At 39.5% G+C, this 27,858-nt stretch overlaps 1 protein-coding gene across 3 annotated transcripts; it reads left to right on the top strand.

Moving 5' to 3' along the window:
• Positions 1-477: 477 nt before the first annotated feature.
• lrrc28 (leucine rich repeat containing 28) lies at positions 478-26,378 on the top strand. 3 transcript variants are annotated; one of them, XM_077228045.1, is made up of 10 exons: positions 478-577; positions 1,098-1,327; positions 1,440-1,480; positions 1,751-1,788; positions 1,866-2,003; positions 4,039-4,245; positions 13,029-13,131; positions 18,985-19,154; positions 19,551-19,710; positions 25,338-26,378. In XM_077228045.1, exons 2-10 carry the CDS (start codon positions 1,160-1,162, stop codon positions 25,405-25,407), a joined length of 1,095 nt encoding a protein of 364 aa, XP_077084160.1. In that variant the 5' UTR covers positions 478-577; positions 1,098-1,159; the 3' UTR covers positions 25,408-26,378. The 3 variants fall into 3 exon arrangements, with proteins under 3 accessions (XP_077084160.1, XP_077084162.1, XP_077084161.1); XM_077228047.1 differs by having other exon boundaries at positions 492-531; XM_077228046.1 differs by having other exon boundaries at positions 506-572.
• The last annotated feature ends 1,480 nt before the right edge of the window (positions 26,379-27,858 follow it).

Genomic DNA, 27,858 nt, shown 5'->3' with positions numbered 1-27,858 from the left:
AAGTAGGATTGAATGAATGAACTGTAAACTCAATTGCATTAGGAAGGAATTTTGTGTCAGTGATGTCATGTGAATAATTAAATCGAGCATTATTATAAATAAGTTAATCAATATTGGTAGTAGTATCTTTTAATAATAACATGGCAGCGATAGGCTATTTTGTGTAGTAATGGACTAAAAAAAGCATAAAAACATTCAAAAGTATCAGGGTTGTCATTCATAAGGTTAATTAAACTACTTTTCAATATATTACGCCTACTTATTAATATATTACTATTATGACAAGTAGCTTTATGATTTCTGTTTTTAAAATGAATTTGTATATAAATGGCTATTTTGACATTTCTCTTAAGTAAAATAACTTTTATAGTAAAATATTTGTATAGTAAAGATATTACATTACATTGGATGTGTCTTTAGCGGCTTTTGATGTAAGTAAAACTACATTACCCATGATGCTCTCCGTCTATATCCAGTGACGCGTTTTCTCTCAGACGGAAGAGCCAGTGCGGCGCAAAAACAACTCCAGAGGTTTTAAACAGGGACCATTTCCACTTCATTACTACAGGGATGTAATGTTAGTTGCAATGATAATTAGCTGCTATTGCTGTTTTGTGTATTTCATATGTCAATTTTATTTTTCACGCATTCAAAGTGCTGGCCAGCAATTATTATGATTAAGTTAGGTTTCTGCAGAGACTTACGTTACGTTTATATTTACACTCGTGTGTTATCAGACTGACTAACAGCACAGCACAGTACAGTACAGTATTGCATCAAGTGTAACGTCATTTGGTATTTGACATTACATAATGCTTTTATAGCTAACGTTACTAGTAAACATCAGTTCATAAGTAACTTTATATGTCTGTGAGGGTTTTACTAAGCATTTTGTATTGCAAATTTTCTACATTATCTTTGGTCCATTAAAATCAATAAGAAGAATAGTGAGGGATCCAATATTACTAACGTTACTACTACTAATACTATTATTATTTAATTTAATTCATTATATCTGTCATTTGATTTTGGGGTGAATATGACTGATTATCAACATGATTGATTTACTTGCTTATTTTAATCTTTTTTTTTTTCAGATTAGAAAAGTAGAAGTTGAAAGAGGGAAAAACTCTCTCAACCAAAGACGGTTCTCACAGCCATGGCCGCTGAACTTCATGCAGCAATTTTTATGGCCAAACAAGAGCGACACAAGAATCTTTTCCTGAACTACAGAAACCTCAACAACTTCCCTGTCGAGCTCCTCAGAGATGAAGGGATGCAGTTCCTGGAGCGTCTCTTCATGAAGAGAAACTCCCTCACATCCCTTGTAAGATCTCAGTCCCAGCGCTGTTAGTCTTCAGTTTTGATTTAGCCCTGTATTGAAATATTGTAATTATATATTTGCCTATATTATCCTAATACTGTTTTTCTCCTGTCAGCCAGAGAATCTGGCTCAGAAGCTTCCCAACCTGATTGAATTGTGAGTATTTATCTTTGTTATACTCTTGTGACTTTGGTTTATGCTGTTATTATAACAATGGACAGTAATTTTTGTACAACTGTAATATTACTGTTGCCCAGTAGATGTCCCTGAGTCATTGTGATGTTTTACCACCCATACATAAATAACTAGATGGGCAAAGAGTTTGGTTGAATTCAATTATTTTAGTTACATCTGATGAAAAACGAGATTATGAAATGTAATCCCACAACTTTTTTTTTTTCTCTCTCTCTCTTTTTTTTTTAAAAGATACCTGCACTCAAACAGTATTGCAATAATTCCTCAAGGTAATTTAATTTGATAATTATATTCATCAGTATTTAGATGCATTGCATGGTACATGTTGTTGTTGTTGTTGTTCCAGCAATTGGCAACCTTGTGAAGCTGCAGTCACTGGATCTGAGTGACAACGCTCTTCAACTCATCTGCCCAGAGATTGGTCAACTGCGCTCATTACGACACCTGCGATTGGCCAACAATCAGCTGAAATTCCTCCCGCAAGGTGAGTCGTGCACATTTATCAGCATTTATCTAAAACACTGAGAATGATTGAGCGGCAGCAACTGATTATTGTGATTATCAATTCCTCTATGCATAGAAAGATCTAATAATAATCATTTTAAACAAAAACATTAATTGCTGTAAATTTAGTTTTATTGCTTTACCTGTGCTACCCAGCATTAAAATAATATTACATAGAAATACATGCATTTTGCATTTAACCTAAAATATTCCAAAAGTTGAATGAAGTCTTTGTTTTAAGTGATTCGAGCTGAATTAATTGCAGAAAATTGAGAAGAATGCATAATTTGCACAATGAACTTTGTAATTGAAATTGTTTCCAGGTAAACAGCCCCTTTATTCTGTCATGGACATTATTTCTAATACAAGATATTTTTTCTTGTGTAATTGAGCAGCTTTAACTGCATCAAATAATTTCTTCGCTCACCAGCGGAGTATGAGGACCCTGCATCACCAGAAGCTTTTAAACTTCAGTACATGTTGCAGTTATTAAACTTCATTTAATGAAGAGATTTTTGTGCTCAGCATGACACTTAATGGTTCTGAGGAGTAAAACTTCTTAAAGAGACTGTGGGAAAATGAATAAGCTCTTTGACACTCTCTTTAAATACTTTGCTTCAAAACACGCAGTTGTTTTATAGCAGTTTTTTTATTGTTCTTTTCCATTTTAATTGGGTAATGTTACATCTGAAGCCGAGACTGTTCATGGCTTTAATTTATCATATGTGAATTGTTCCAAAGTAAGTGTTTTACAGTGAATCTTTACAACCGTTTCAAGCATATTTAATCTAGTGACATGCATTGCACACATGTTTGAAAGAAGTGTGATTTTTGTATTTACACAATTATAGTTCTTTTTTCCAGTATTACATAATGTATCATTTTGTATTTTTTTCCAGAAGAAGCCATAAAGACACTCCCTGTGGTTATAATTAGTGCTGTTAATCGATTATATTTTTCTGTAATTAATCACGCTTAACATTAAAGTTTTTATTATATTTTTATGTTGTAATAATTTCACATTTAATCTCCAAATGATTGTAGAAACAATATAAAGACAGTATATTTTAAATATTTGATCTAACAGATAGGAAATATACAGAAATTGAATTAAGATATCAAATTCTTCAAAGTCTTAAAAACTGCATAAATTAAAAATGAAATGTAGTTTAAGTTTTATTAAAGCTACAAAATGTATTCAGTCAAGAGCAGTTATTTTTCTCTGTTTCATTTGTTCTCTGATTGATTAAGCCTTCACGTGTTGATCAAAAATTAATTTCTTTTATTTCAATGAAATGATTGTACTATATTTTAGTTCGATAAAGTCTTTTTATTTAATATTTTTTATTTTTAAGGGATTTTATGGTACTAAATTATAATCCATTTATTCACTTTTCGAGCATGGATATATGAATAAGAGCATTATCATATAATGTAACGATAGCTAAAAGATGACAGGGGAAAAATGGATGCTGCGTAAATTGCTTTAAAAAAAAATTCAGTTAAACTGTAAAACATAATCGCATGCGTTAACGTGTTAATTTTGACAGCCCTAGTTATAATAGCCTGTTATTACTCTTACTTGAAACTTTACAGTCAGCATGGAAAAATAGACAATTCAGAATTTTTATGGAATATTGAAGTATTTATTATGAATGATTTATCTGTGCATGCACATCATTATTTTTTTTAATTCATGTGCCCTTGTAATCTTTAATCAAAATAACTTCCTCTCCCTCTTGCAACTACATCTCTTCTCTAATGATGTGTTTACTGGCGTGAGGGTGGGGCTACCTGTCACTCACATGAGATCCACCAATAGCAAACCACAACAATCCACTCAGTTCCCCATAGACAAAATCAACTCCTGTCCTACATTTTTGTTTTTGTTTGTTTGTTTGTTCGTTCGAGAAGCCATTTCACTCCGATGTAAGTCATAATAGGGAAGAAAAGACAACCGCAGCTTCTGTTTCATGCCAATTTGAACATAAATGTATGCTGACTTGTATTGGTAGAGCTGGGAGATCTCCGAGAGCTGGAGACTCTGGACGTCTCCATGAACCTCCTGAGGACTCTTCCAGAGCGTCTGCACCAGTGTCTGTCTCTGCAGTGTTTGACAGCAGACCGAAACATGCTGCAGTGCCTTCCTCGCCAGCTCTGTCTTCTGCCTGACCTCAATGAGCTCTCCATGGCTGCCAACTGCCTGACGTCACTGCCCCTGGGTGAGCAGATCAAGACGTTTGTGCATTCGGCAGACCCATAGAAACAGTTCATTCAAGTTTCACTAACGTTCAAAAGTTTGGGGTCAGTTGTTTTGAAAAGAAATGAATACCTTTATTTTAGAAAGGATGGAAATTAATCCAAAGTGACAGTAAAACCCGTTACAAAAGATTTCTGTTTCAAATAAAATGCTATTCTTTTATAAATAAAATTAAGAATATATAAAAAATTTATATATAAAAAATTAAGAATAAGAATTGTCTTCAGCAGTGTTGTGGCAAAAATTCATCTCAAACAAACATCACTGCGTAAGAGACACTCAGAGTCAAATTATATAAAATAGAAGTATTTATTCTTGCAAGAATAGGAGCAGTCTAATACACAGTTGTTACCCTGTGCAGAAGAGTGACACACCCCCAGACAGACTGAACTAGCTTTTATCTTAGTTTCAAGGCCTTCTTCCCCCCAGAGCCTTCCTCCCAGTAGTTTTCCATAGACGTCACTAGTTGGCCCACTAAGCTCCCCTGCACCAAATGGCCTTCTGACATCTAGGTCAGAGGTCCTTGTTCGTCTGTTCTCTGGAGTGTCTCCCCCTTCTGCCTCCCCAGGTACATAAACAGAATCTTCTCTCACTACAAGTGAGAGACACACATGTGACATTATTTGAATCATCTATATTTTACTAAAGATCAATGAATATCATTAAAATTGCCACCACAACTCCTCACTTTTTATCATTATGATTACCCATAATCACAATAATAAACAATAAGACAAATTTTAAGTCATATCATCACACTTATACTCTTCATCTCTGGTTTTCACTGACCACTCTCTTAAACATTTGTGAAATAACATTTGGAAAAGTAAAAAGCTTAGGCTGTTTTTGTGGGGATAGTCCCTTAAGTATTAGCAAGCAAGTAAAGACTTTATCTGCAGCCGGGCTGAATGAATAAGCACTGTTATTGCACTCCCGACCTAGGTCGGACCCTCAGTCACCTCAGTATAAACAAGAAATAGTGTATAGTTTAAGTAGGAAACACATCAATTTAACACATGTCACAGTAGCTCCCACTACTTGTATCATCATATTTTGTTCATCCAATTGAACAGACTCCCAGCTTTAACCAGTCTCTGTACTGAGCTGGAAACACACTATAATGCATGGTAAACATAACAATATTAATAATCCTATCGCTGAAATTGGTAGTACAGTACCCCCAACCCCCCAAAGATTAACCAATCTTATCTATTTACCATCAGTCCACGCCCATTTCCATACATCGCCTCCATTTTCCTAACCATATTTTCTTAACTTTTAACTCGATTCAGCCAATGGTTTTACTTAGTAAGCTCTATTTAACACCATATTTAATAAAATCTATCCAGAAAAGGTTTTATATTTTTTTTATCCATTCTTTTAACCAATGTAGTTGTTCAAAATTAACTCTAATATTTCCATTACGGACACAATCAATATATTTTCTACATTTACAATCAAATCAATACCTAGTTTGATTCAATCAAACAAAATCATCACAAAAACAGATTCTTCTGTTAAACTTAAACCATCAGTTGTGTTGATCATCTCGTTCGCCCCACGGACGTTCCGTGTTCTTTTACCTTTAACTTTTAATTCAAACATGCTGTGGTTCTACTTAATAAGCTTCAACAATTATCCCTATAATTTACATTAATTAATAGATCTTCTCTTCCCAAAAACATTTTCCTTAAATATTTCCTAATGAATAAGTAACCAATCAAATCTTTTGATCTAGTGTATATCAATACTAAGCCCTATTTTGATTTAATCGAATCAAATCCTCAAAATAATCACAAAACCACATTCTTAAACCATTAGTTGGTTCACATCCTCCTCCAGGCGTGTTGATCATCTCGTTCGCCCCATGGACTATGGGATGGTTGTGGCCTGTTGGTGTAGGTGAGAGGCTTGGACCCAGGTGTCACACTCTCCAACCATTTTCTGATCCTTATAAGGTTTTCCCTTAAATCACGACCGCACCCCCACTGGAGTGAACTGTCACCTGTGAATGGAGACCTTAAGTATTTTGTTAGTGACCGCTTGACCGCTCCCCTTTGGTGTGACCTGTGGAATCAACAACCTGAAACATTATCTCCGGATAATTTCTTGCTCACTTAATAGCACTCGGGGTCCTTTTACCCTGAAAAACACTCAACCCCTGTCCTCATGTCCACACAATATTTATACATTTGGAACAGAATTAGTTCTGTTTGATCCAATCCTTCCTGACATTCTGTAAAAGGAAAATTTTAAGTTATGCGCTGCGCAGGTGTAGCACCTTTCTGCCACACTAATAACCCAGGCCAGGACAGTTAGCCAAATTCATCCATAACCATTATTTTAGTGGGCACATTTTGCCCTGTCTCCCAATCCTGCATGCTCTCTGTAAAGAGAAACAGATTTCGAGGTTATTGTCAGATAGTAAAGTACGTAGTTTCTTTTGTCTACTGTTCTCCCGTGGCCTTCGATGCCCTGGCGTTTCCTGTTGAAACAATCTTTGTTATTGGTGTGTGCGGCACACTCACAGACATCCATTTTGTTAGGCAGAAAAAATGGCTTCTTTCAGGGCTTTTATCAAATTACCCCTAGTGTTCTCCCAACATTTATTCAGCAAATGTAAACCCCTTAATAAACCATATTTGGCAATTGTTATACCATCTCCCTCTTGATGCACGACACAACTCGAGCATCAATTTAACATAACATTTAACATAGTGTTTTTTATAAAGTTTGCCATCAACACTAACCCAAACGTTGTCCTTCAGACAAATTTCCTCCAGACATCTTTCTCTGCCTCTGAAACAAAAATATTACATTCTTCACTTAAAGCCACAATCTCATCTTCTTATCGAAGTATTTGAAAGGCAACGGCCCTCAGTCTCACAGCGTATTCTGCTTTTCAGGCCTGTTGTTTGGTCTCTCAAGTCAGTCATCTACAAACATTTCCAAAGTCATCAATTTTCCCTATCAGGTGAGGTCGTGCTGTGCAGACTTGGTCAATGTCAGTCAATCATTTCTCCCCCTTTGTTCACAATAATCATAAATGTGAGGGGCTCTCTTGATAATTTCATGTTGACTTAGCCAATATGTCACTTTGTTGTTTCCCTCAAATCTACAACATTTTCATTTATCTCAGCCCATGCCAGATGGTGATCTACAACTACACAATTCCAATTTACTGATCTTCAAATCTACATTATGTATGACAAAAGTATTACTACCAGACAGAGCTTGATGGCCAATCAACTTAAAGCTTGTCCCATGTTCTGTATTGTCTCTTCATCAGAATTATCAGCTTCTTTAAAATGTGTCATTTGCCTTAACCCATCTGTAATGATAAACTCATTCCAGAGGTTAATGACGCAATATACACACCAAACCTTTTCTTTATATTATTGCTAAAAGATTTAAATTTTAAATAAGATTTTAAACTTCCCATTTTCCTGTAGCTTCTACCTAATTTTACATGGTATCTTAACCACTTTCAAAGCACGTCTGTTCATTATTCATTTGATTTTTACACAAGTCAGCTGGGTTGTTTTGTTTCATTATCATTATTTTGCTTCAGCTTGCTCTAGCAGGCAGATAACAGAAAGACAGACACAGTTACCATCCCTTCCTCCAACTCAGGCAGTCTCTCTCACTATAACAAATAATTTTTCCAGCAGCCTCCTAAGGCTGTAACTTAGACAAAATTTGTATTCATTACAATAACCTTTGACCATTCACCTTTGTCATCCAGACTTTCCTTAAATCAAAAGCTGTCTTCATCTTTAGCCACCACCATGTCTAACGACCTTCAAGAGTTAAAACTATGTCATAGACCTATTAGTTCAAAATCAACACTATGATTTTTCCTTGCCCATAAGGCAAACCAGTACATAAGAAGGTTTGCTACTGTCTCCACAACAACTAATGGGAATCACTTCATGGCCTCAGCTGGCTCTTGAAAGCCCACTCCTGTTAGCCCTTTATCTATAATCTCCATCAGGGTGTTTTCCCCTGGCATATTTGCAGACGCTTGTCACAATAAAAAACAAGCCATACAACTAATGCGGTTTCTTCCGGCGAGTGGTATATATAGAGGAGCTTTGCTTTATTGGGGAGTCATGCCGTGACTCGTCACCGCGTCATCTCCCCTTAACGGCATAAGTACGCTGCTGGCCTCACAGCTCCTGCTCAACCCTCATACCTGTCTCACATAACACACCTCCATTCAGGAGATGCCCAATGACTTTACGTGATCCACTCTGGCTTAGGTTGCCCCCTGTCTGGCCAAAGAAGGTCTTACCCGTCATCGAGATGGTCACTCGTGCCCACTGGTGACCGCTCTTTCCAATCACACAATCAGTTCTCTTCAACAGACCTCAGCTGTTTTCTGGAGCTTAGGAAAGGCACGTTCAAGAGTCACCAGGGCCATTCGGATTGCCTAATAGTGTTCACACAGGGAGACAGGTCAATAACAACAGTATTTAATCACTTAAATCCATTAACTATCTTAAAAGCAGAAACCTAGCTGCTTAGATTATACTCAGTGAATTTAGATCACAACCGTACATTCAGTGTACTTCATCTGTAGCCGGAGCCATCGGTCCTGAATGGTGGAGACTAAATGAGACAAAGTTGTTACTGGTCCTAAAATACGCTAATCAAAATGTCACCTCTATCGTTTAAGGTCTGTATTATTATTTTAAAGACTTCTTTAAAGTCATTCAGTTTTACTTAAATCCATTTACAAATACAAATTGCCCTCTGAACGGCAATGATTTCTTTTAACCTCTCCATGTCTATGATTTTCAACTTAAACACTGTGCTTTACTTATGACACAGGCTCAGATAACAGCTTTTAGCTGACATTGAATCAGAGAGAGACTCTGAGGCATTCAGGACTGGTACACTGCATTTTCATAAAACTTTTAACATCAGACTTTATCTACCATATTTTAACTCTAGCCCAGCTTAAGGCATCTTTGCCAGAAATTACATGTGTTTCAAATAAACATATTATTTATATTTGTCTTTTGCCCACCTCAGGGAATTTAGACATTACAAATTTCCACTCAGATTGAGTCTCTGTCGCACTGGCAGTTTCAGGCACAGCACACATCAGATTTAGATAAGCGAACTGTTTCATTACAGCCAATAGCAGACTTATCTTTTGGAAGCAAAACATCAGCTTCTAGTTCTTTCATGGTCAACTTTTCAAGCTGTTTGTTTAATCAGATGCCTTTCAACACATTTTACATTTAGCAACTGTTAATTCAGTAGCCTACTACTTCTGCTTATTTGTTCTTACATAAAAATAATTATTCTAGTTCTCAATAACGTTTCACATTTCTCAATCTCAATTTTAATTGTCAAGTTCTCAACCATAGTTTAATATTTGACTTAAGTTTTCTCTTGGAGTTTATCAATCTCCAATTAGGATTCACACTAATTTTGACAAGGCTTCTCTGCATCTTGTGCAGTTATTATAAATCATCTTTGAGATCTGTCTCTCTATATTACCTTTACATATTTTGCAACTCACATTTGTTGGAGTCACAAAAGGATTCACTTTAAGACTTCAATCTTTTGACCTTGTTTTTTTATCTCTTATTTCTCAGACCAAAAATTGTCACTGTCGTCATTTAAACACTGATCTATTTTCAACCCCACATTATTATCAGAAATGTGTCACGTGTTAAATGGTCCCGCTGACCACAATCAAGACACTCTCTGTCATCTGGTTGGTTCGTGTGTCAGCCTCAACTACAGCATCAGACACCTTGCAGTTTGATCACTGTGAGCTTCCAAAGGGCTTCAACTTAACTGCACACCCTTGAAGCAGTGTGTGTCCCATTCAGGAATGTAAACAGACCCACTGATAAGCAGTTCTCTGTATTCCTTTGACCATCCACCAATGGCGGATTCAATCACAATAGCCAACTCATACTCTTCATCATTATTATTGGCAGAACATAATTTCATGAGCAGCACAGAGAATGCTCAAAATATTCGAATTTGTTTTCTGTCTTTACCTTACTAATTTGGTATTATCATCAACAACACTAATTACAAGTACTGTTGCTGTTATCCCAGCTTATCTTTTACAAAACATCATCTGCAAATCTCTTCAAAATGAGATCTTCAGAGCAGAGCTGTTTACAGCATTTGCTCTCTTCTGTCTCACTATTTATTTATTTATTTATTTTCCCGGACTGTTCAGTTACTCTTCATAAAGTGTAACAATTTGTACATCATTATTTTCATTACAACTGGTTTGAAGCCTTTTCCCTTCCATCACATGGTCAGTCTGCAGATTCAACTTAATATTATCATTATTGTCTCAGTCTTATCTCTACTGTTTCTCCAAAACAGATTATATTACTCAGTCCGTAAATTACACAGACAACCATTATAGCTACTTGCTTCAATACCCTTATTTTCTTAACATTAATAAAATAAAGCAGATATATCATCATTTCAATCATTATTTTATCAAAATCTAGAATTGTTCCCCATTCTGCTTAAAACATTCTTCATATCATGTTAATCCCTGTCAATCATACAATGCCTTATTTTATTCTAAAACTTTTCATATCATTTAAACAGTTAATTTGACTTCCATAAATTCTGTCAGACCATGTCTATTTTCATCACATATAGTTTTCTACTATATTTCTCCTTTCTTTTCCCTACATGCCAGTTCCTTCATTATCCTCTCCTTTCTTTTCTCAAACATGCCAGTTCCTTCATTATCTAACCAGTACATGATTGTTTGCACAAACCCCACACACACATGTCTCACACACCACCTTTTTGTTTTTTCACTTCCCTCTTCCACCAAGTCTCACTTACAGTTCCCTCTATTTCACACAGACAGCCTTATTGCTTCTTCCTACTTCAATATCTAAAACATACATTTCCCCCCATACTTTCCTAGTTCTACAGAAAACCGGTGTATCAAATTTGGCATGCTTACTCTGAGATTTTCCCATACTGGCTGTTTTCAGTTCCCTGTGGATTTCTCTTCAACGCGCGTTTTCTCTAATCTGTTTAGGCGTCCCCAACAGACCCGATTCTTTCTTTTAACCCAAATCGGTCGGGTTGCACTATTAGTGCCCTCCTAATTAAGGTTTACCAAAAACTGTTCTGGTTCCCCCAAATTAGCCTCAGTACCTAAAAACAATTTGCTCCGTCGTGGAACAACTAATTTTCAGGGTACCTATCTGTTTGAAATCTCTTGATCTGTTACAGTTCTCACTTAATCCCAGATTATTTATCTGCTTGAAATTTCTTGTTCTGTTACAGACCTCAATTAATCTCAGATCATTTTCCCTCGTATCTGTTTGAAATTTCTTGATCTATATAGATCTCAATTAATCTCAGATTACGTACCACAGAAACAGCCTTCAGCCAATATGGTTCACTTTCACTCTTCTCCCCAATTAAACTGAATTTAATTAACTTACCCAAAAGAAAATAAATTGAACTGTCTCTTACCAGAGATGCTTCTGTTGCCACCGGGTTCTTTCAATTGATTCCAGTGGAGTTTCTCCTGGCCCTGATAGCGGTCGGCCCCTCTCTCTGAAATTTACGAGGTAGAGCTGGAACTGCTCAGTCCAGGTGGCCAAACACCGTCCGCTCTCAGGTCCAGAAGGCACTTCCAAGGAATCCCACTCTGACACCAAAATTGTTGTGGCAAAAATTCATCTCAAACAAACATCACTGCGTAAGAGACACTCAGAGTCAAATTATATAAAATAGAAGTATTTATTCTTGCAAGAATAGGAGCAGTCTAATACACAGTTGTTACCCTGTGCAGAAGAGTGACACACCCCCAGACAGACTGAACTAGCTTTTATCTTAGTTTCAAGGCCTTCTTCCCCCCAGAGCCTTCCTCCCAGTAGTTTTCCATAGACGTCACTAGTTGGCCCACTAAGCTCCCCTGCACCAAATGGCCTTCTGACATCTAGGTCAGAGGTCCTTGTTCGTCTGTTCTCTGGAGTGTCTCCCCCTTCTGCCTCCCCAGGTACATAAACAGAATCTTCTCTCACTACAAGTGAGAGACACACATGTGACATTATTTGAATCATCTATATTTTACTAAAGATCAATGAATATCATTAAAATTGCCACCACAGCAGCAAATCAGCATATTAGAATGATTTCTGAAGGATCATGTGACTGAAGTAATGCCTGATGAAAATTCTGAAATAAAGTACATTTATATTGAAATAAAAATGTGTTTTAAATTGTATAAATAAAAATGCAGTGTTGTTGATCATAACTTTTGAAAAACCACACCCCAAAAACTTTTGAATGAGAGTTTCCATAGTCTAGTTAGTCTAAATTCAGTCCAAATACTCCATACTGAAGCCATATGATGCTTTATGTGAGGAGCAGACCAAAGGTTATTAAAGCAATAAGACTCATGAAGCTGTGGTTTACAGTGAATTTAGAACAGCTAATAGAAATTCACTGTAAACCACAGATTCAATTTATAAAATGGTTATAATAATAATACTGTATAACATTATACTGGTGTAATAAGGTCATAGGTTTATGTTTGTAGAGTGGCTTTGAACGGGACTCAACCAATCAGTATAATAATATTTTTTTCATTTTTGAGAGCAACAGTTAAGGGGAAGGTTTTCTGTTACACAGCTCTTTTATGACTCCAGAGGACTATATTTCACGAGTACCAGGTGAATCTTCTGATGCTGTTGCCGATATACTGATGCTTTATTTTTCTGTCAGATATGGGGCGTTCCATGGAGCTGCAGTTTGTCTTTGTGGACAACAACACTCATCTGAAGGCTCTCCCATCGTATCTTTATAACAAAGTCATCGGCTGCAGTGGGTGAGCTCTCTTCTGTCGTTGTAGTATGCTATCAAACACCATTCTTTGTAAACCCTAGAAATGGTTGTGCGTGAAAATCCCAGTAACTGAGCAGATTGTGAAATATTCAGACCGGCCCGTCTGGCACCAACAACCATGCCACGCTCAAAATTGCTTAAATCACCTTTCTTTCCCATTCTGACATTCAGTTTGGAGTTCAGGAGATTGTCTTGACCAGGACCACACCCCTAAATGCATTGAAGCAACTGCCACGTGATTGGTTGATTAGATAAGTGCATTAATGAGAAATTGAACAGGTGTTCCTAATAATCCTTTAGGTGAGTGTGTGTATATACAGTATATGTGTGTGTGTCTGTGTGTGTGTGTGTGTATGTATATATATATATATATATATATATATATATATATACACACATACACACACACACACACACATATACACAAACTTTTATGTTAGATGCGATTAATCGTAATTAAAGAATTTGACAACTAAAATTTATAGAAAATTTGTATATAGAAACAATATTTAGAAACATTAAAAATATAATAACACATTTTTATTTAAGTGTACCTTTTACATAAACCCATTATACTAAATGTCAGATTTAGCGGGGGCTTTTATACAGTGTATTTGGTGATGTTTCACTCTCTGTCAATACTATATAGCGGTAAGTTTATTTTCCCCCCAGTTTAAAGTTTGTTTAAATTGACAGAAAGGTTATTTTTCCCAGCCAAACAATAAAGACAAAGAAACAAATAGATGAAGAGAATAAGAGTTAATTTCCTTTTTCTGTTACCTTATGCCTTTTTTTATGTATTAATGTGACATTATGGCTGGTTAAATCTGAAATATATGATTTGACATAATTATAGATGGGCATTCAACAAAGTGTAGCTTATTGAGATTGTGGCACCCCAGCTACTGGACAAACGGTGCAGCAGAAACTAGTGGAAAATGTGTGTAGAGTCTTTGGTCAGATTTTCCATCCATCTGAAAGTAAACAACATTGATTGTTTTCACACATGTAAGCGTTTACTTGCCTCACACAGACATCAAAACTCAAGATTCACTTTGGTAAATCTCACAAAAAGTTCTTCTATAAACTTCAATCTGGCTCGTCCACTTTTAACACGCTCCGCTGCTTTCGTTGCACATTTTCCAAAGAGAGATTCTCAGATATTCCAGCTGAGCAACGACTCCGGCACAAGAATCTGCACCATTTCAGTAACAATGTCTGGGTGCGGAAATCAAAGAGTTCTCTTACGAGAGGTTCTCTCGTATTGCGTAAGTTAGCTTATGCTACAGGAAAGATTCATCTTCTCGAGATATTGAAGCCAAAAAATGATCCTTAATTTTTGTATCCATTGTCAACGCAGTGCAGCAGCTAGCAGACCTAGAGCAGGCTGTCTAGCGTGCTCATAGGCTGCCCTGCGGGAACTGCAGCAGCCTACCACTGAGCCCGACGTGACGTCACGTCCAATGAAGGGCGCTCGCGCCTTCACAGTGTCAAAGCCCGCCAGAATGGGCATGGCTTAGCGTATATAAGCAGGGCTCGTAGGCTGGATTCTCTGATTTTTCATCTCTTCAGCGAAGCTCTCCGCATCGCTGGATCTAGAGAGAAGCCGCCGCCGCCGAGGAAGCGACAAGCCAGCTTAGGACAGCGCCTGAAGAAGCCGGCCGTCTTCGCCACCTTCAGCCATCCGTGCGAGCTACGCTATCCGGCGACGTATCCTTTTCTTGCTAAACTTACTGTGTAAAAGAGCAGCGAGCGTCTTTTTCAAGATGCCTCGCACTTCCTGCGGCTCGTGCAGAGCCCCGCTCAGCGACGGAGACCGCCATGTGATCTGCGCTCTCTGCCTGGGCCAGGAACACGCAAGCCATTCCAGGGGTTTCAGAATAGGTGCTGAGCACAATAAGGCACAGCTATTCGCTACAGTTCGCTCGCCATCCTCCGCGCTTTCAAGCACGGACCGCGACATCTGTGAATGCAGAAGTAACACATCTACTTCACGCAGACATAGCGAAGCTGCTGTGCAAAGGGGCCATAGAATTGGTGCCGCCTTCTCTGAGCGAGTCAGGCTTCTATAGTCTTTATTTTCTCGTACGCAAGAAGGACGGAGCCCTCAGACCAATCTTAGATCTGAGATGTTTGAACAAGGTGCTTATGAAAAGACCGTTCAAAGTGTTTACAACCAGAAAAATCCTCGCGCACGTTTGCCCGAGGGACTGGTTTATTTCTCTCGATCTGAAAGATGCCTATTTCCAGATTCAGATAATACCCCGTCACAGGCCATTCTTGAGATTCGCCTTCGACGGTCAGGTTTATCAATACTCCGTCCTGCCGTTCGGCCTGTCCCTGGCACCCCGTACATTTGCGAAGTACATGGACGCAGCTCTCGCCCCCTTGAGAAATCAGCGAATTATGAACTATCTGGACGACTGGCTGATTCGGCACAGTCAGAGACAGAAGTGCTATCTCACAGAACTGTGCTCCTCAGTCACATGGAGAGCTTGGGTCTCACGGTCAACTGGACCAAGAGCTCATTACTGCCCAGTCTAGGGATAGAACTGGACTCTGTGGCCATGACGGCTCGTTTATCGACACAGCGCGCGCGCCGTGTTTGACAGCTAGCCGCGTCTTTCCAGAAGGGCAGCATCATTCCTCTGAAGACATTCCAGAGGATGCTGGGCTGTATGGCATCAGCTGCAGCAGTGCTTCAGCTAGGCTTACTGCGCATGCGGCGGCTTCAACGCTGGCTCAATACTTGTGCGTCTCGCCGACCTTGGGCTGCAGGCTGTGAACGAATCAGAGTGACTCAGACCTGTATTACGGCTCTGCAGCCCTGGTTAACGACCGGCTGGTATCAGCGGGGTGTGATGATGGGAGCGGTCTCGGACTGAAAGCTCATCTCGACAGATGCGTCCAACTCAGGTTGGGGTGCGCTCTTCGAGGGCAGACCGGTCTTTGGCCTGTGGTCAGACCAGAAGAAGCTCCTTCACATAAACTGTCTGGAAATGTTAGCGGTCGAGAACTCGCTGAAGCGCTTCCTCCCGCTCATACAGGACCACCATGTTCTAGTCTGATCAGACAACATGTCAGTGGTTTCCTTCGTGAACCGTCATTGCGGCGTCAGATCCAGGAACCTCTGCGATCTGACAGAGCGCTTCCTCACGTGGTCTCAGCATCACCTGCGCTCGCTGAGAGCTGTACATGTGCCAGGCCACCTGAATGACGGCCCAGACAAACTATCCAGGGACAACGTTCCCCCAGGGGAATGGTGCCTGCACCCCCAAACGGTCCAGAAATTATGGCTTCTGTTCGCCGAAGCGGAAGTCGACCTATTTGCGTCAAAAGACAACGCTCACTGCCCAATGTAATGTTCTTTTCGAAGAACGAGGATGCGCTGGCCCAAGTCTGGCCCAGCCGCCCTCTGTATGCCTTCCCTCAGATCTCTCTGCTACCGTATGTAATCAAGAGGATCAGGGAAACGCGCCACTCGGTGCTCCTCATAGCCCCGCGTTGGGAGAATCAGACTTGGTTCCCGTCACTGACAGCCCCGTGGCCGATTCCGATGAGAACGGATCTCCTCTCACAAGCTCGCGGCTCGATCTGGCATCCCCATCCAGAGCGCTGGTCTCTGCACGCATGGGTAATCAACGGGTACCCGTTGCCCTGCCAGAAGGAGTGATGAACACGATCACGCAGTCTAGAGCTCCCTCTACTAGAAAGCTTTACGCGTCTAAATGGTCAGTGTTCTCCAAATGGTGCACTGACAAAAACCTGGACCCACGGACGTGTGGGGTCTCGCGGCTGCTGAGTTTCCTACAAGAGCTGTTGGATAAGGGGAGGTCCCCATCCACGCTCAAAGTCTATGTGGCGGCCGTTGCAGCGTTCGGTGAGTCGACGCACGGCCGGTCGCTAGGGAAAAATGAGCTTGTCATCCGCTTCCTCAGAGGAGCCAGAAGGATGAACCCTCCGCGCCCCCCGTCGGTTCCTATGTGGGATCTTTCATTGGTCCTCGAGGCCCTGAAAGCTTTCCCCTTTGAACCACTAGACTCCGTGGAGTTAAAGTACCTATCACTCAATACCGTTTTCCTGACAGCACTGTCATCAGTGAAACGTGTGGGGGACTTACACGTGCTGTCACTGACAGCACCGTGGCCGATTCCGATGAGAACGGATCTCCTCTCACAAGCTCGCAGCTCGATCTGGCATCCCCATCCAGAGCGCTGGTCTCTGCACGCATGGGTAATCAACGGCTACCCGTTTCCCTGCCAGTAGGAGTGATGAACACGATCACGCAGTCTAGAGCTCCCTCTACTAGAAAGCTTTACGCATCTAAATGGTCAGTGTTCTCCAAATGGTGCACTGACAAAAACCTGGACCATCAGTGAAACGTGTGGGGGACTTACACGCGCTGTCTGTCAGCACCGCGTGTCTCGAGTTCGGGCCAAATGACTCAAAAGTCATCCTCAAACCTAGACACGGTTATGTTCCTAAAGTGATTGGCACTCCATTCAGAGCGCAGGTCATTTCTCTATAGGCTCTGCTTTCATCCGATAATGAGAGCGACGTTAATCTCCTCTGCCCATTCAGGGCACTGAGGATTTAAACTGCGCGCTCCGCCCCTTTCAGTCGCTCGGAGCAGCTTTTCGTTTCGTTGGTGGGCGCACCAATGGTCTCGCTGCCTCGAAACAAAGCCTATCCGGATGGATTGTAGAGCTATAGCAGCCGCTTACGCGTCGACAGGTCTGCAATGCCCCCTGGGCATCAGGGCTCATTCCACCAGAGACATGGCCTCTTCCGGGGCATGGTCCAGCGGAATTTCTATTCACGACATATGTGTGGCGGCAGGCTGGGCCTCCCCGTCCACCTTTGTCAGGTTTTATAACCTAGAAGTTCCCGCACTGCAGGCAAAACTTCTGTCAGTTTAAGTGAGATGTACATTCTGTCCACAGATGTTCGTGCGCAGGCTACTCTCACGTATACTAGCTCTTCTGGTTGAGCTGCACTATTGGGTATGTGCTATATGCTTATACAGACCGGCGACGCCGCTCTGTATTCCCTATGAGTGCTTATGTACAAGTACTGGCCAGCGTTGCTGGCCACCTTATTTCCCACTTATTTGGGTTCCCCGCAAAGCCGTGGGACTCATTGTGGATGCTTGGCGCGCACGGCGTTGACAAAGGGTTCCCGTAGCGTAAGCTAACTTACGCAATACGAGAGAACCTGTCCTAAGAGAACGAATCAGTTACCTAATGTAACCTCGGTTCTCTCTAGAAGAGGGAACGAGTATTGCGTAACCTGTCGTGCTTGCGCCACGGCGTTTTTCGCTTCAGTCGATGAAAACCACAGAATACAGCCTACGAGCCCTGCTTATATACGCTAAGCCACGCCCATTCTGGCGGGCTTTGACACTAAAGGCGCGAGCGCCCTTCATTGGACATGACGTCATGTCGGGCTCAGTGGTAGGCTGCTGCAGTTCCCGCAGGGCAGCCTATGAGCACGCTAGACAGCCTCCTCTAGGTCTGCTAGCTGCTGCACTGCGTTGACAATGAACACAAAAATTAAGGATAATTTTTTGGCTTCAATATCTTGAGAAGATTAATCTTTCCCGTAGCGTAAGCTAAGTTACGCAATACTCGTTCCCTCTTCTAGAGAGAACCGAGGTTACGTTAGGTAACCGATACGTTTTCTGACATTTGAAGTCGGAAAAGTATCACAGTTCAGATATGGCTATATATTGCTTCTCATGATATTTGGTGTGATTTGATCCCTGGCTGTTTCAGACGGACACCTGGTCTAATGTGTCGATGTTCATACAAGGATATTTATCTGTATGCATGCACAGATGTGGTCTAGCTGGTCAGGTCTCTGACGTGAAGCAGCTCTGCTTGACTCTTGGAGATGTGACTGTTCCTCTGCCCTCTGAAGTGAAGGCCATCGGCTCCGAGACTGACAGTGTGTTGCCTCTGGAAGAGTTGGCATGCAGAGTCCTACATGCGGCCCACAACTGGACCGGTAAGTTTAATAGTCGCAAACAAACCTATGACAATTGCATCGGGTTCCTACACATTTTCCAATCAAATGTTTTGACCACTAAAACATGTCTTGTTCAGACTGTCAGTCCAAATCGGATTTTTGTGCATATCCGATTGGAATCCAATCCTTTTTAGCACTTTCTAATGCCACATAAAAAAATATCAGATGTTGTAGGAAACATGCTGAAAATCATTGCAGAAACAAGGTCGTGCTGTTTGTTTCTGTTGAGTTTCTGCCGCTGCTTCATAAGTCGTAGTAATTCAGCGCCACAGCAACACGTTATCTAAAACATCATCTGTATTGTAAACCCCTCCATGTTGCTGCTGTTGTGCTCTTTTAGTGTAGATAAACCAGCACAACATGTCTTATGTGCAGATGTGAAGTTCCTGACTCCGTTCCTGTTGCCCAAGAGTCTGATGGAAGTCGTCCGGTGTCCTCTGGGTCACTGTCACCGCTGCAGTCAGCCCATGTTCACCATCGTCTACACCAAACTGTTCCCGCTCAGAGAGACTGTGCTTGCAGAGGTGCACAAAAGGTACTGATGCTGTAGTAACATTGTATCACAAGTGTGTGTTTTGGAATTCCACTTTACACCGTGTCCTAAGCTGGCAGACGCGATACAATAAGATAAGATTCCAGTGACAAGCAGTTTGTCTGTCCGCACTAAAGACTAATAGACGTGACAAATACAATAGAAAATCATAGCCAATTGGATAAGTGTGTGGGCGGAGTCTCTCTGCAAGTAGACTGCACTCGCAACGAAAGTACATAATCAAATTCATAGATATTAGACTATTTTAAGATAATTAAAAATACATACTGAATGACTGAAACAGTCTTTGTCATAGAATGCATTTGTTTGTTCACACTTTTAACGTTCTTGTTTCCTTTCATTTATTTTCAAGATCTGAGGTGAATTATCCATTGTCACTTTCAGTATGGCTATAAAGGTCATACAAAATATTGCAACTCACATTAAATTCTTAACATTAAAGCTAACATAGGCAATGTTTTTTTAAACACTTTTAGTTATACTGGTTCTAAAAATGTATATATAGGTGTGTGTTCGACTTCGAAGTACCACAAGTGCGATTAGAGAGCAGGCGGTTCTGTATGCTTTTGAATCGCTCTCACTGTACTTCAGTGTTTTCTGAATGATTTCTGAAGGATCATGTGACCCTGATGACTGGAGTAATGATGCTGAAAATCCACAGGGATATATAAAAACAGAAACAGTTCTTTTAAAATGGAAATGAATTCTTTTAAATTGTAGTAATATTTCACAATATTAAGATTTTTCTGTATTTTGCTTTCATCATATAAATGCAGCCTTGGAAAGAATGAAATGTACCAAACTTGAACGGTAGTGGATGCCCCCTTTAAATGCACATGCATTCTGGGATTGAGTAGGTCATTAGTCAAGTCACCTTTTTTTATACAGCGCTTTTTACAATACAGATTGTTTTAAAGCAGCTTTACAGTGATAACAGGAAAATAATGCAACAAAGTTTGTTTCCTGAAGAAAATAGTGTCATAGTCAAGCTTAAGTTAGTTCAGTGACGGCTCATTTTTTTTGTAAAAAAGTTATTAATTTAGTTAATTTATATATATATATATATATATATATATATATATATATATATAGCCACTCTGGAGAAAACCGTGATGTCATCGTTCAGCTCAGTTCAGTTCTCATATAACGGTGTCAGTGCAGGCAGATCAATATCATTGTTGAATATTAAATGTTCAATATTAAATACCAGAATGCATGTGCATTTGCTGTTAATGTACATATTCATTTACCAAAAACATACGCTCTTTCATACATCTCATATCTTGCATTCAGAACACACACACACACACACTCTCTGACCCCTCTCACTTCCCCTATCTCCTTATCTTCCTGCTTGTTTGATTGGTTGAATTGAGCTGTGCTTGCTCTGATACCCGTCATGTTCCATCTGTAATGCAACGCTGTGGTTTTGGTATCAACATCCAGTAGCGTAACCGAATCAGCCTGCTGGACTGCTGCTCTCAGCTACTTCACGTGCATTAAGAGATCTAATCCACTCGCCAATTACCTCTTACCCTGAGTGTTCAACGGTCGTTTGCAGACCAGCGCTGGTCGAAAGAAAGAGAGGGAAGCTATTTGTTTAAGGGAATTCTTTTCCATTTGCTTCTTTTTCACCTTTTATACTCTACGTTTTCAATCGCAGGTCATCAGGTTAGCGTGTATTGTGTGTATTTAGTGAAAATATACCAGGAAACCTGGTATATTGAACCGCTGTTTCAATATCACTTCATCAACATGCTTATGAAAGCATATTGTGGGAGTAAAATAACCTCCCTTATATTTTGAGTGCTCAGTGATGAAAGCTCATACAAATTATTTTAAACCATCATCTGTGAGATTGATTCACTTGAACTAGCCATGCCAGAAATTTGCTAAATGTTGCTCTTGAACTGTGTTTTTGATACTGTATTGGTTTTTGGTAAGGTGAGAATCTTGTTCTTAGTCTTAGGGGTTTTGAAAAATCTCTAAACCTAAATGCTAAATTTCTGAGCGTTGCTTTATCAGGAGAGGTGTGCGTGTACTTTTTGAAGTGATCAAGCTTAAAATTGTCAGTAACACTTTATGGTGACGTAGTTACATGTTACTACATGCACTTACTGTAGTAATAACAGTAAATTATGCATAATTTAATTACAAGTAACTAACCCTGAACCAAACCCTAACTCTATATTAAGTACATGTAGTTAATTAATATTACTCCGTATTTATTTGAGTAGGTACAATGTGACTACTTCACATTAAAATAAAGTTTAACCCAATTTTAGTTTGGCAGACAATAAAATGGGTGTAAAAATTAGTGTTCAACCAATATTTGGCTAGACTGGTTCGAGCTGATAGAAAGGAAACAGTAACTCATAAGCACTCTTTACAATCCAAGGTCTGCAGAAGAGCGTCTCTGAACACACATGTTAAACCAAAAGCAGATGAGCTGCAGCATCAGAAGACACACACCGGTGACACTCCTGTCAGCTGAGAACAGGAAACTGAGGCTATAATTCACACAGGCTCACCAAAACTGGACAATAGAAGATTGGAAAACATTCAGATGGTAGGGTCAGAATTTGTCATAAACAACGTGAAAGCATGGATCCATCCTGCCTTGAATCAATGGTTCATGCTACTGTTGTATAATGGTGTGTGAGGCACGCTTTGGGCCCCTTAGGGGCTCACATCAGTACAACAGGCTTGTTAAAAGACAGTTTACTGCACACAACGGCTGCCATATATTTATTTACTCAAGCGCCCGAGGGCATAATCAGGTTCATTTGAACAACGGGCTTATTTCCATAGCAATGGAGTATGAATTCTATAACGTTATAGTAATAAGAACACTTATATATAGTCAAGGATATAGTCAACATTTCAAAACCTTTTTTATTAATCTTCAGAGTTTTACAAGTCCTCAAAAAGAAGGCTTGAGTTTGTCCACTTAGCACATCCGCAAAACATTTCCGAAACGCGAGATCAAGAAACTGGAAATTAAAATAAGTTATTATTAATTCCATTTATAGACATTTCGTTTCATATAAACTGCCTATAAAGGCTATGCGTGTGATGTGATAATGAGAACATATTTGCCTCTGCCCTATACAAATTTAATGAAAACACAGTAGGCCTAACGTTACTCCAGGTTAAAAATAAAAGAAAGTTGTCAAGAGGAAAAGCCATTGTAGTCTATTTGCCAGCCCGATATGAACGCAATATCCCCCTTTGTCCCCCTCCACATCTTTCCCTTCCTCTTTTAATTGTCTGTCTACTATAGGCCTATATTAAAATCAAACTAAATAAATGCTCACCTAATGAGATGGATGATGTTTTCTCTTCAGAGAACCTGTTGCTGTCCACCGATCCATGTTGTGGTTCTAACGGCACCGAACTTGAACGGCACGGCCGAGCGCCACTAGCCTATTTTAGTAATCACACAATAACTTGACAATTTAATTTAAATTTTATATAAATATAGGCCAACATATTCTTTTTACTTTTTATTTTTTTATGGGAATTTCCTGGTAAAATTAAGGTAAAAAAATATTTTATATTTTATTTTGCCTTTTCACGGACCACCTGCAGTACCCTCACGGACCACTATTGGTCCGCGGACCACAGTTTGGGAATCGCTGCAATAGAGCACCTTTTGGATGTGCTGGAACGGTAGATTCGCATCATGGATGTGCAGCCGACAAATCTGCAGCAGCTGCGTGATGCTGTCATGAAAATATGGACCAAAATCTCCAAAAAAAATGTTGGCTTTATTGTTGGCTTTAAAAAAAAAAAGCTTTAGCGGTCAACCAAAAAATCTCAATTGGATAGTCCTTCAGCCAATCAGACCAACGATATGGGTGACGTACTTTGCATTTGAAGAGCGATGCGAAAACTCCAGGCAGGAAACGTGTTAGTTTGGAGCATTGATCAGCGGTTTGCAGAAGCAGCAATGGCATCGAGCGATTTTTGCAGGTTGTGCAAAAAAAACATGAAAGTGAGTGGTATTTACCCCAACTCAAGCGATTTGTTTGCTAAACTAAGGAAGCCATTGAGCATCGTCGAGAGGTTAAAATGAATTGACCTATGGCTAAGCCACGCCCCCAAACGCGATGAGCCAATCATAGTGCGCATAGCTAACCCAATACACTCGGACATTCTCTGCATCCTCGTCCATTGAAATGCAATGCAGTTAGTCAGTTTTCATTCGTTTTTATGTTTTTTCTTGTCATTTGAAGTTTAAAATGGTCAAACGGTGTGCATGGGGTACATGCAACTCCGACACTAGGTATCCCGAGAGTCTGGGCGACGGTGTGTATTTTTTACCCTTTCCCAAGCCACATCTCAACCGAGATAAGTGTCTTGGATTCAGTTATACGGTAGACCACAACACCAACTAAATTTGGATAAATTAAACAAGGATGTCTACATCTGTTCTACAATAAGTCAACAACGTATTTGAACGTTATCTTTAACATATCTAACGTAACGTTAGCCTAACATTAGAAAACGTTAACGTTAGCTTCTAGCTGCGTTGTGCATCATGTCACTTAGTTTCATTAACGTATCTGTAAATAATCGAGATAACAAATGTTAGCAATGTTGTGCTGAATGATTCACGTAAATACTGTAGCACCAAACTAACGGAGAGGTACTCTTGGTAAAGATGGTAAAAAAGGCTTGTCCTGGAAACGTATGCAACTTAGACCTGTACATATTTAATTTGATCATGAACCATTAATTACATATTGAAGCACAACACTTTAGGCAACTTTCTAACAAAATATAATCTCTATAATCTTTCTGTCTCCAAAAATCATCAATTGCCTCCTGTGAAATGTCTCCTACTGTGACAGCTGCCATAGCGCCTGTCACCGAATGTTGATTGACTGTCCGAGTGAGTGGAGGGGGCGTGGCTTAGCTATAGGTCAATTGGATTGACGGTCGCTTCTCTAGCGTCATCGTGTTAAACCGGCCAATAGCGCGCCAGGTCGATAAGCCAGTTTGTGTTTGTTCCCCGCAGATTTGTAACAGAAGCAGGATAGAAAAATGTACAGGTTTCCAGCCTGAGCTGCAGGGCGTAATCAAATCGCCAGCAGATCGGGCTGGGTTTACCCAGTCTAGGGACCTGAGGGTTTTCATCTAATGTTCTACATTTTTTTAAGTTAATTTCTGAAGATTCAAAAAATTGTGTGTGGTCACGTCTTTACAAAAACGCACATTCTGATTAATGCAAAACTTCATATAATATACCTCAAATTATTGCATTCTCTTTTATTCAAGGTTTGGAAAGTTTGTACATATCAAGTGTTTTGATTTAGGTTTTATTAAGGACAAACTCAATTTGAAACTCATTGGCCTGGTTTCACAGACAGGGCTTAGATTAAACCAGGATAAGGCCTTAGTTCAAGTAGGACATTTAAGTTGCTTTTATAAACATGCCTTTGAAAAGAACGCCTTTCAAAACAGTCAGTGCAAGTTGCCTTCAGTTAAAAAAGCTCAAACATGGATTTTAGTCTGGGACTAGCTTAAACTTTGTCTGTGAAACCAGGGGAGAACGTTACAAGTGCAAATTGTTTTAAGTAGATGTTCTCTGTTTTCTTCCACAGAACCACAGTAAGTTTTGTAGCGTACTGCTGCTCTAGCCAGTGTCTGAGGACGTTTGACCTGCAGGGCTGATGTCTTACACACGGAAACCTCACAGCACTGCTCATGGTGCTTTCATCTTCACAAAGGACTTTGCAAGAGACTTTCTGTGGAACTGATACCTTTCTGAGCTTCAAGCCCCACTTCAGAAACATTTGACAGCCCACCATCCCCAAGTCCTTTATGACAGACATTAAAGTATGTCCTCCGGTCCTGAGTGTAGCATCTTTTAAGAAAACCAGCCGTTGGTTAAACCGGATTACATTTCACAAATTAATGTAGAATGAGAAGAATTGAAGCAATCAAATCAATAAAGTATTGTTTTGTGTTGGGATTGTTACGGTTTGCTGTAACCAAAAAGGATGAAGGTTTCTTGAGAAACTTAACATTTATTCTTGTTTTAAAGATTACCAACGTATATAAATTTAAAACTAACGGCTTTTAAGTGAGATATGGATTATTTGACTACAGACTGCTATAAAGTGCCAATTGACTAATGAAAATATTAAATTTATTGTTCTCATTGAAGGCAGCTTCAAGGGATTGTTCTCGAATAGTACTATTTTTGTGTAAGAGAATATTTTCAAAAGACAGACACGAATTGTGAGATTTGCTGATGCTACACTACAGCTGTCAGTCATTGTGTTGTATACAGCAGCTAAACATCAACATTGTTTAGCTTTCAGGCATGAACATGACTTTCTTACTAAGTTAATGTATACATGTTATATAATGTATAAATGTTACTGTTTCTTTATTTTCTCTGAAGAGTTTTACTATGTAAACTTTTTACTATGTTGTTTCATGTTGTCTCATATATGTAATTGTGCTGTTGTTCGAATGTTTGGCAATAATAACAATGTTTAAAACATCTCTTGTATGTTTTTTCATTTCGATTTCATTCATATTGAGCACCATTTTGACTGTGAATGTAACCGTTATGGCAGCACTAAAGCTGTATCTGTGCATTATACAGTGTACAGAATAAATACACAGAATCATGACATTGTTTTGTGTTTGAACGTTTTGTGTTTGAACGTTGATTCTTTCAAGCTGCTGATTGAAATGGCAAAGGAAGAAAAAAAGACAACTCTGATGTGGTATCTAACTTAAGCGGTCTCAGAGCTGGCATATCTTATATGGCTTTTATATGACACTGCATCTTTACACAGAATTTAGAAACACTTGAACTTTTTGCTTTTAGAGACTTAGAAACAATATTGTTTGTGATATTTCTATGTACATCATCTGGAAATACTCTGAAAACAGAGTTGAATGAAATGTCTGTGTGGATCTGAGAATTGAAATACGATCTTTATGGGTATTATTTACAGTATTTCTGTCTTCCATGATCACAACCGCTCAGACATGAAGAAACAATTGCATCCAGTACGGTGCTTTCTGAAAATGAGATATATATATATATATTCCAAAACAATTTGGGGCATTTTACTTGGGAGTGGTTAATTTAGTCACTCTAATGATATGTAAATATATGCAAATGTAATCATGAATAATTGATTGTGCAAATGGCAAAAGAAATGCACTCTCTCAACTGAGAGCAGAAACTGATTTTATAATTTTGTAATAATAATTTAACAAAGTATGGATAGATTTCATGAGATCTTTTTCCATACAGACTGGAAGCAGGTATTAGACATCTCATAAATCACCTGAAACATGTATTGTAATATATTTTCCGATCTCTGACATCCTGGTGACAGGCCAACAGATGTCTCTCCTGCTCTTCATCTTCTCACTAAAACTAATGACATTGAATCTACTTACTGTAGAGGGCTAGTAGTAGTTTACTGACATTTCCTTTATGTGAGGTTCTGAGGAAGGGGGACCCGAAAGCAGAAGAACGCTTAATTTCAATTTATTGAAACGGTAATACAGTTAAAGCTGCACGGCTCCTGAACAGATAACAGCAGCGAAGAAAATAGGGAGAGAGGAAAAAAGAGTGGAGGTCATAAAATCCAAATCGTGAGGCGAGAATCAGTATCAGACAAGCAGGGCAAGTCAGGCGAGGAGCAAACAGAACCAACAGGGACATCCCAACTCACAATCAGAAACCAAGTAGGGGGGAGACCGGGGATGGTTGTAACAATTTTGACCTTTCTGTCTATATCTTGTAGTACTTTGAAATCAGTGTGTTCAAAATGTCATCCACACTAGTTACAAGTGTCTGCTATTAAATGACATAGCTATTATCTTAGCAATGCAAACAGAAAATGCATGGTTTAGTTTCAAACACGAGGAGTGAAATGTTACAATTCACCCCATAGTCTGGGTTAGTTGTAACATACCCTGGGGTGAGATGTAACATTATGATATCCCCGGGGTGAGATGTAACATTATGAAATAAGGATTTTAACAAAAAAATATTTTGAAAGGTTTTTATTCAACACTGACTTTTCAATATAACTGATGTGTGTGTGTCACTCTCAGTCATAGTAATTGACCATTATAAATTGAACTTGA

The sequence above is a fragment of the Siphateles boraxobius genome, unplaced genomic scaffold, assembly GCF_051911475.1.
Source record: "Siphateles boraxobius isolate OS27281-9 unplaced genomic scaffold, OSU_SipBor_1 130, whole genome shotgun sequence".
NCBI classification, from domain to species: domain Eukaryota; kingdom Metazoa; phylum Chordata; class Actinopteri; order Cypriniformes; family Leuciscidae; genus Siphateles; species Siphateles boraxobius.
Note: the sequence above shows the minus strand (reverse complement) of the source record. Positions and strands in the feature narration are given on the sequence as shown.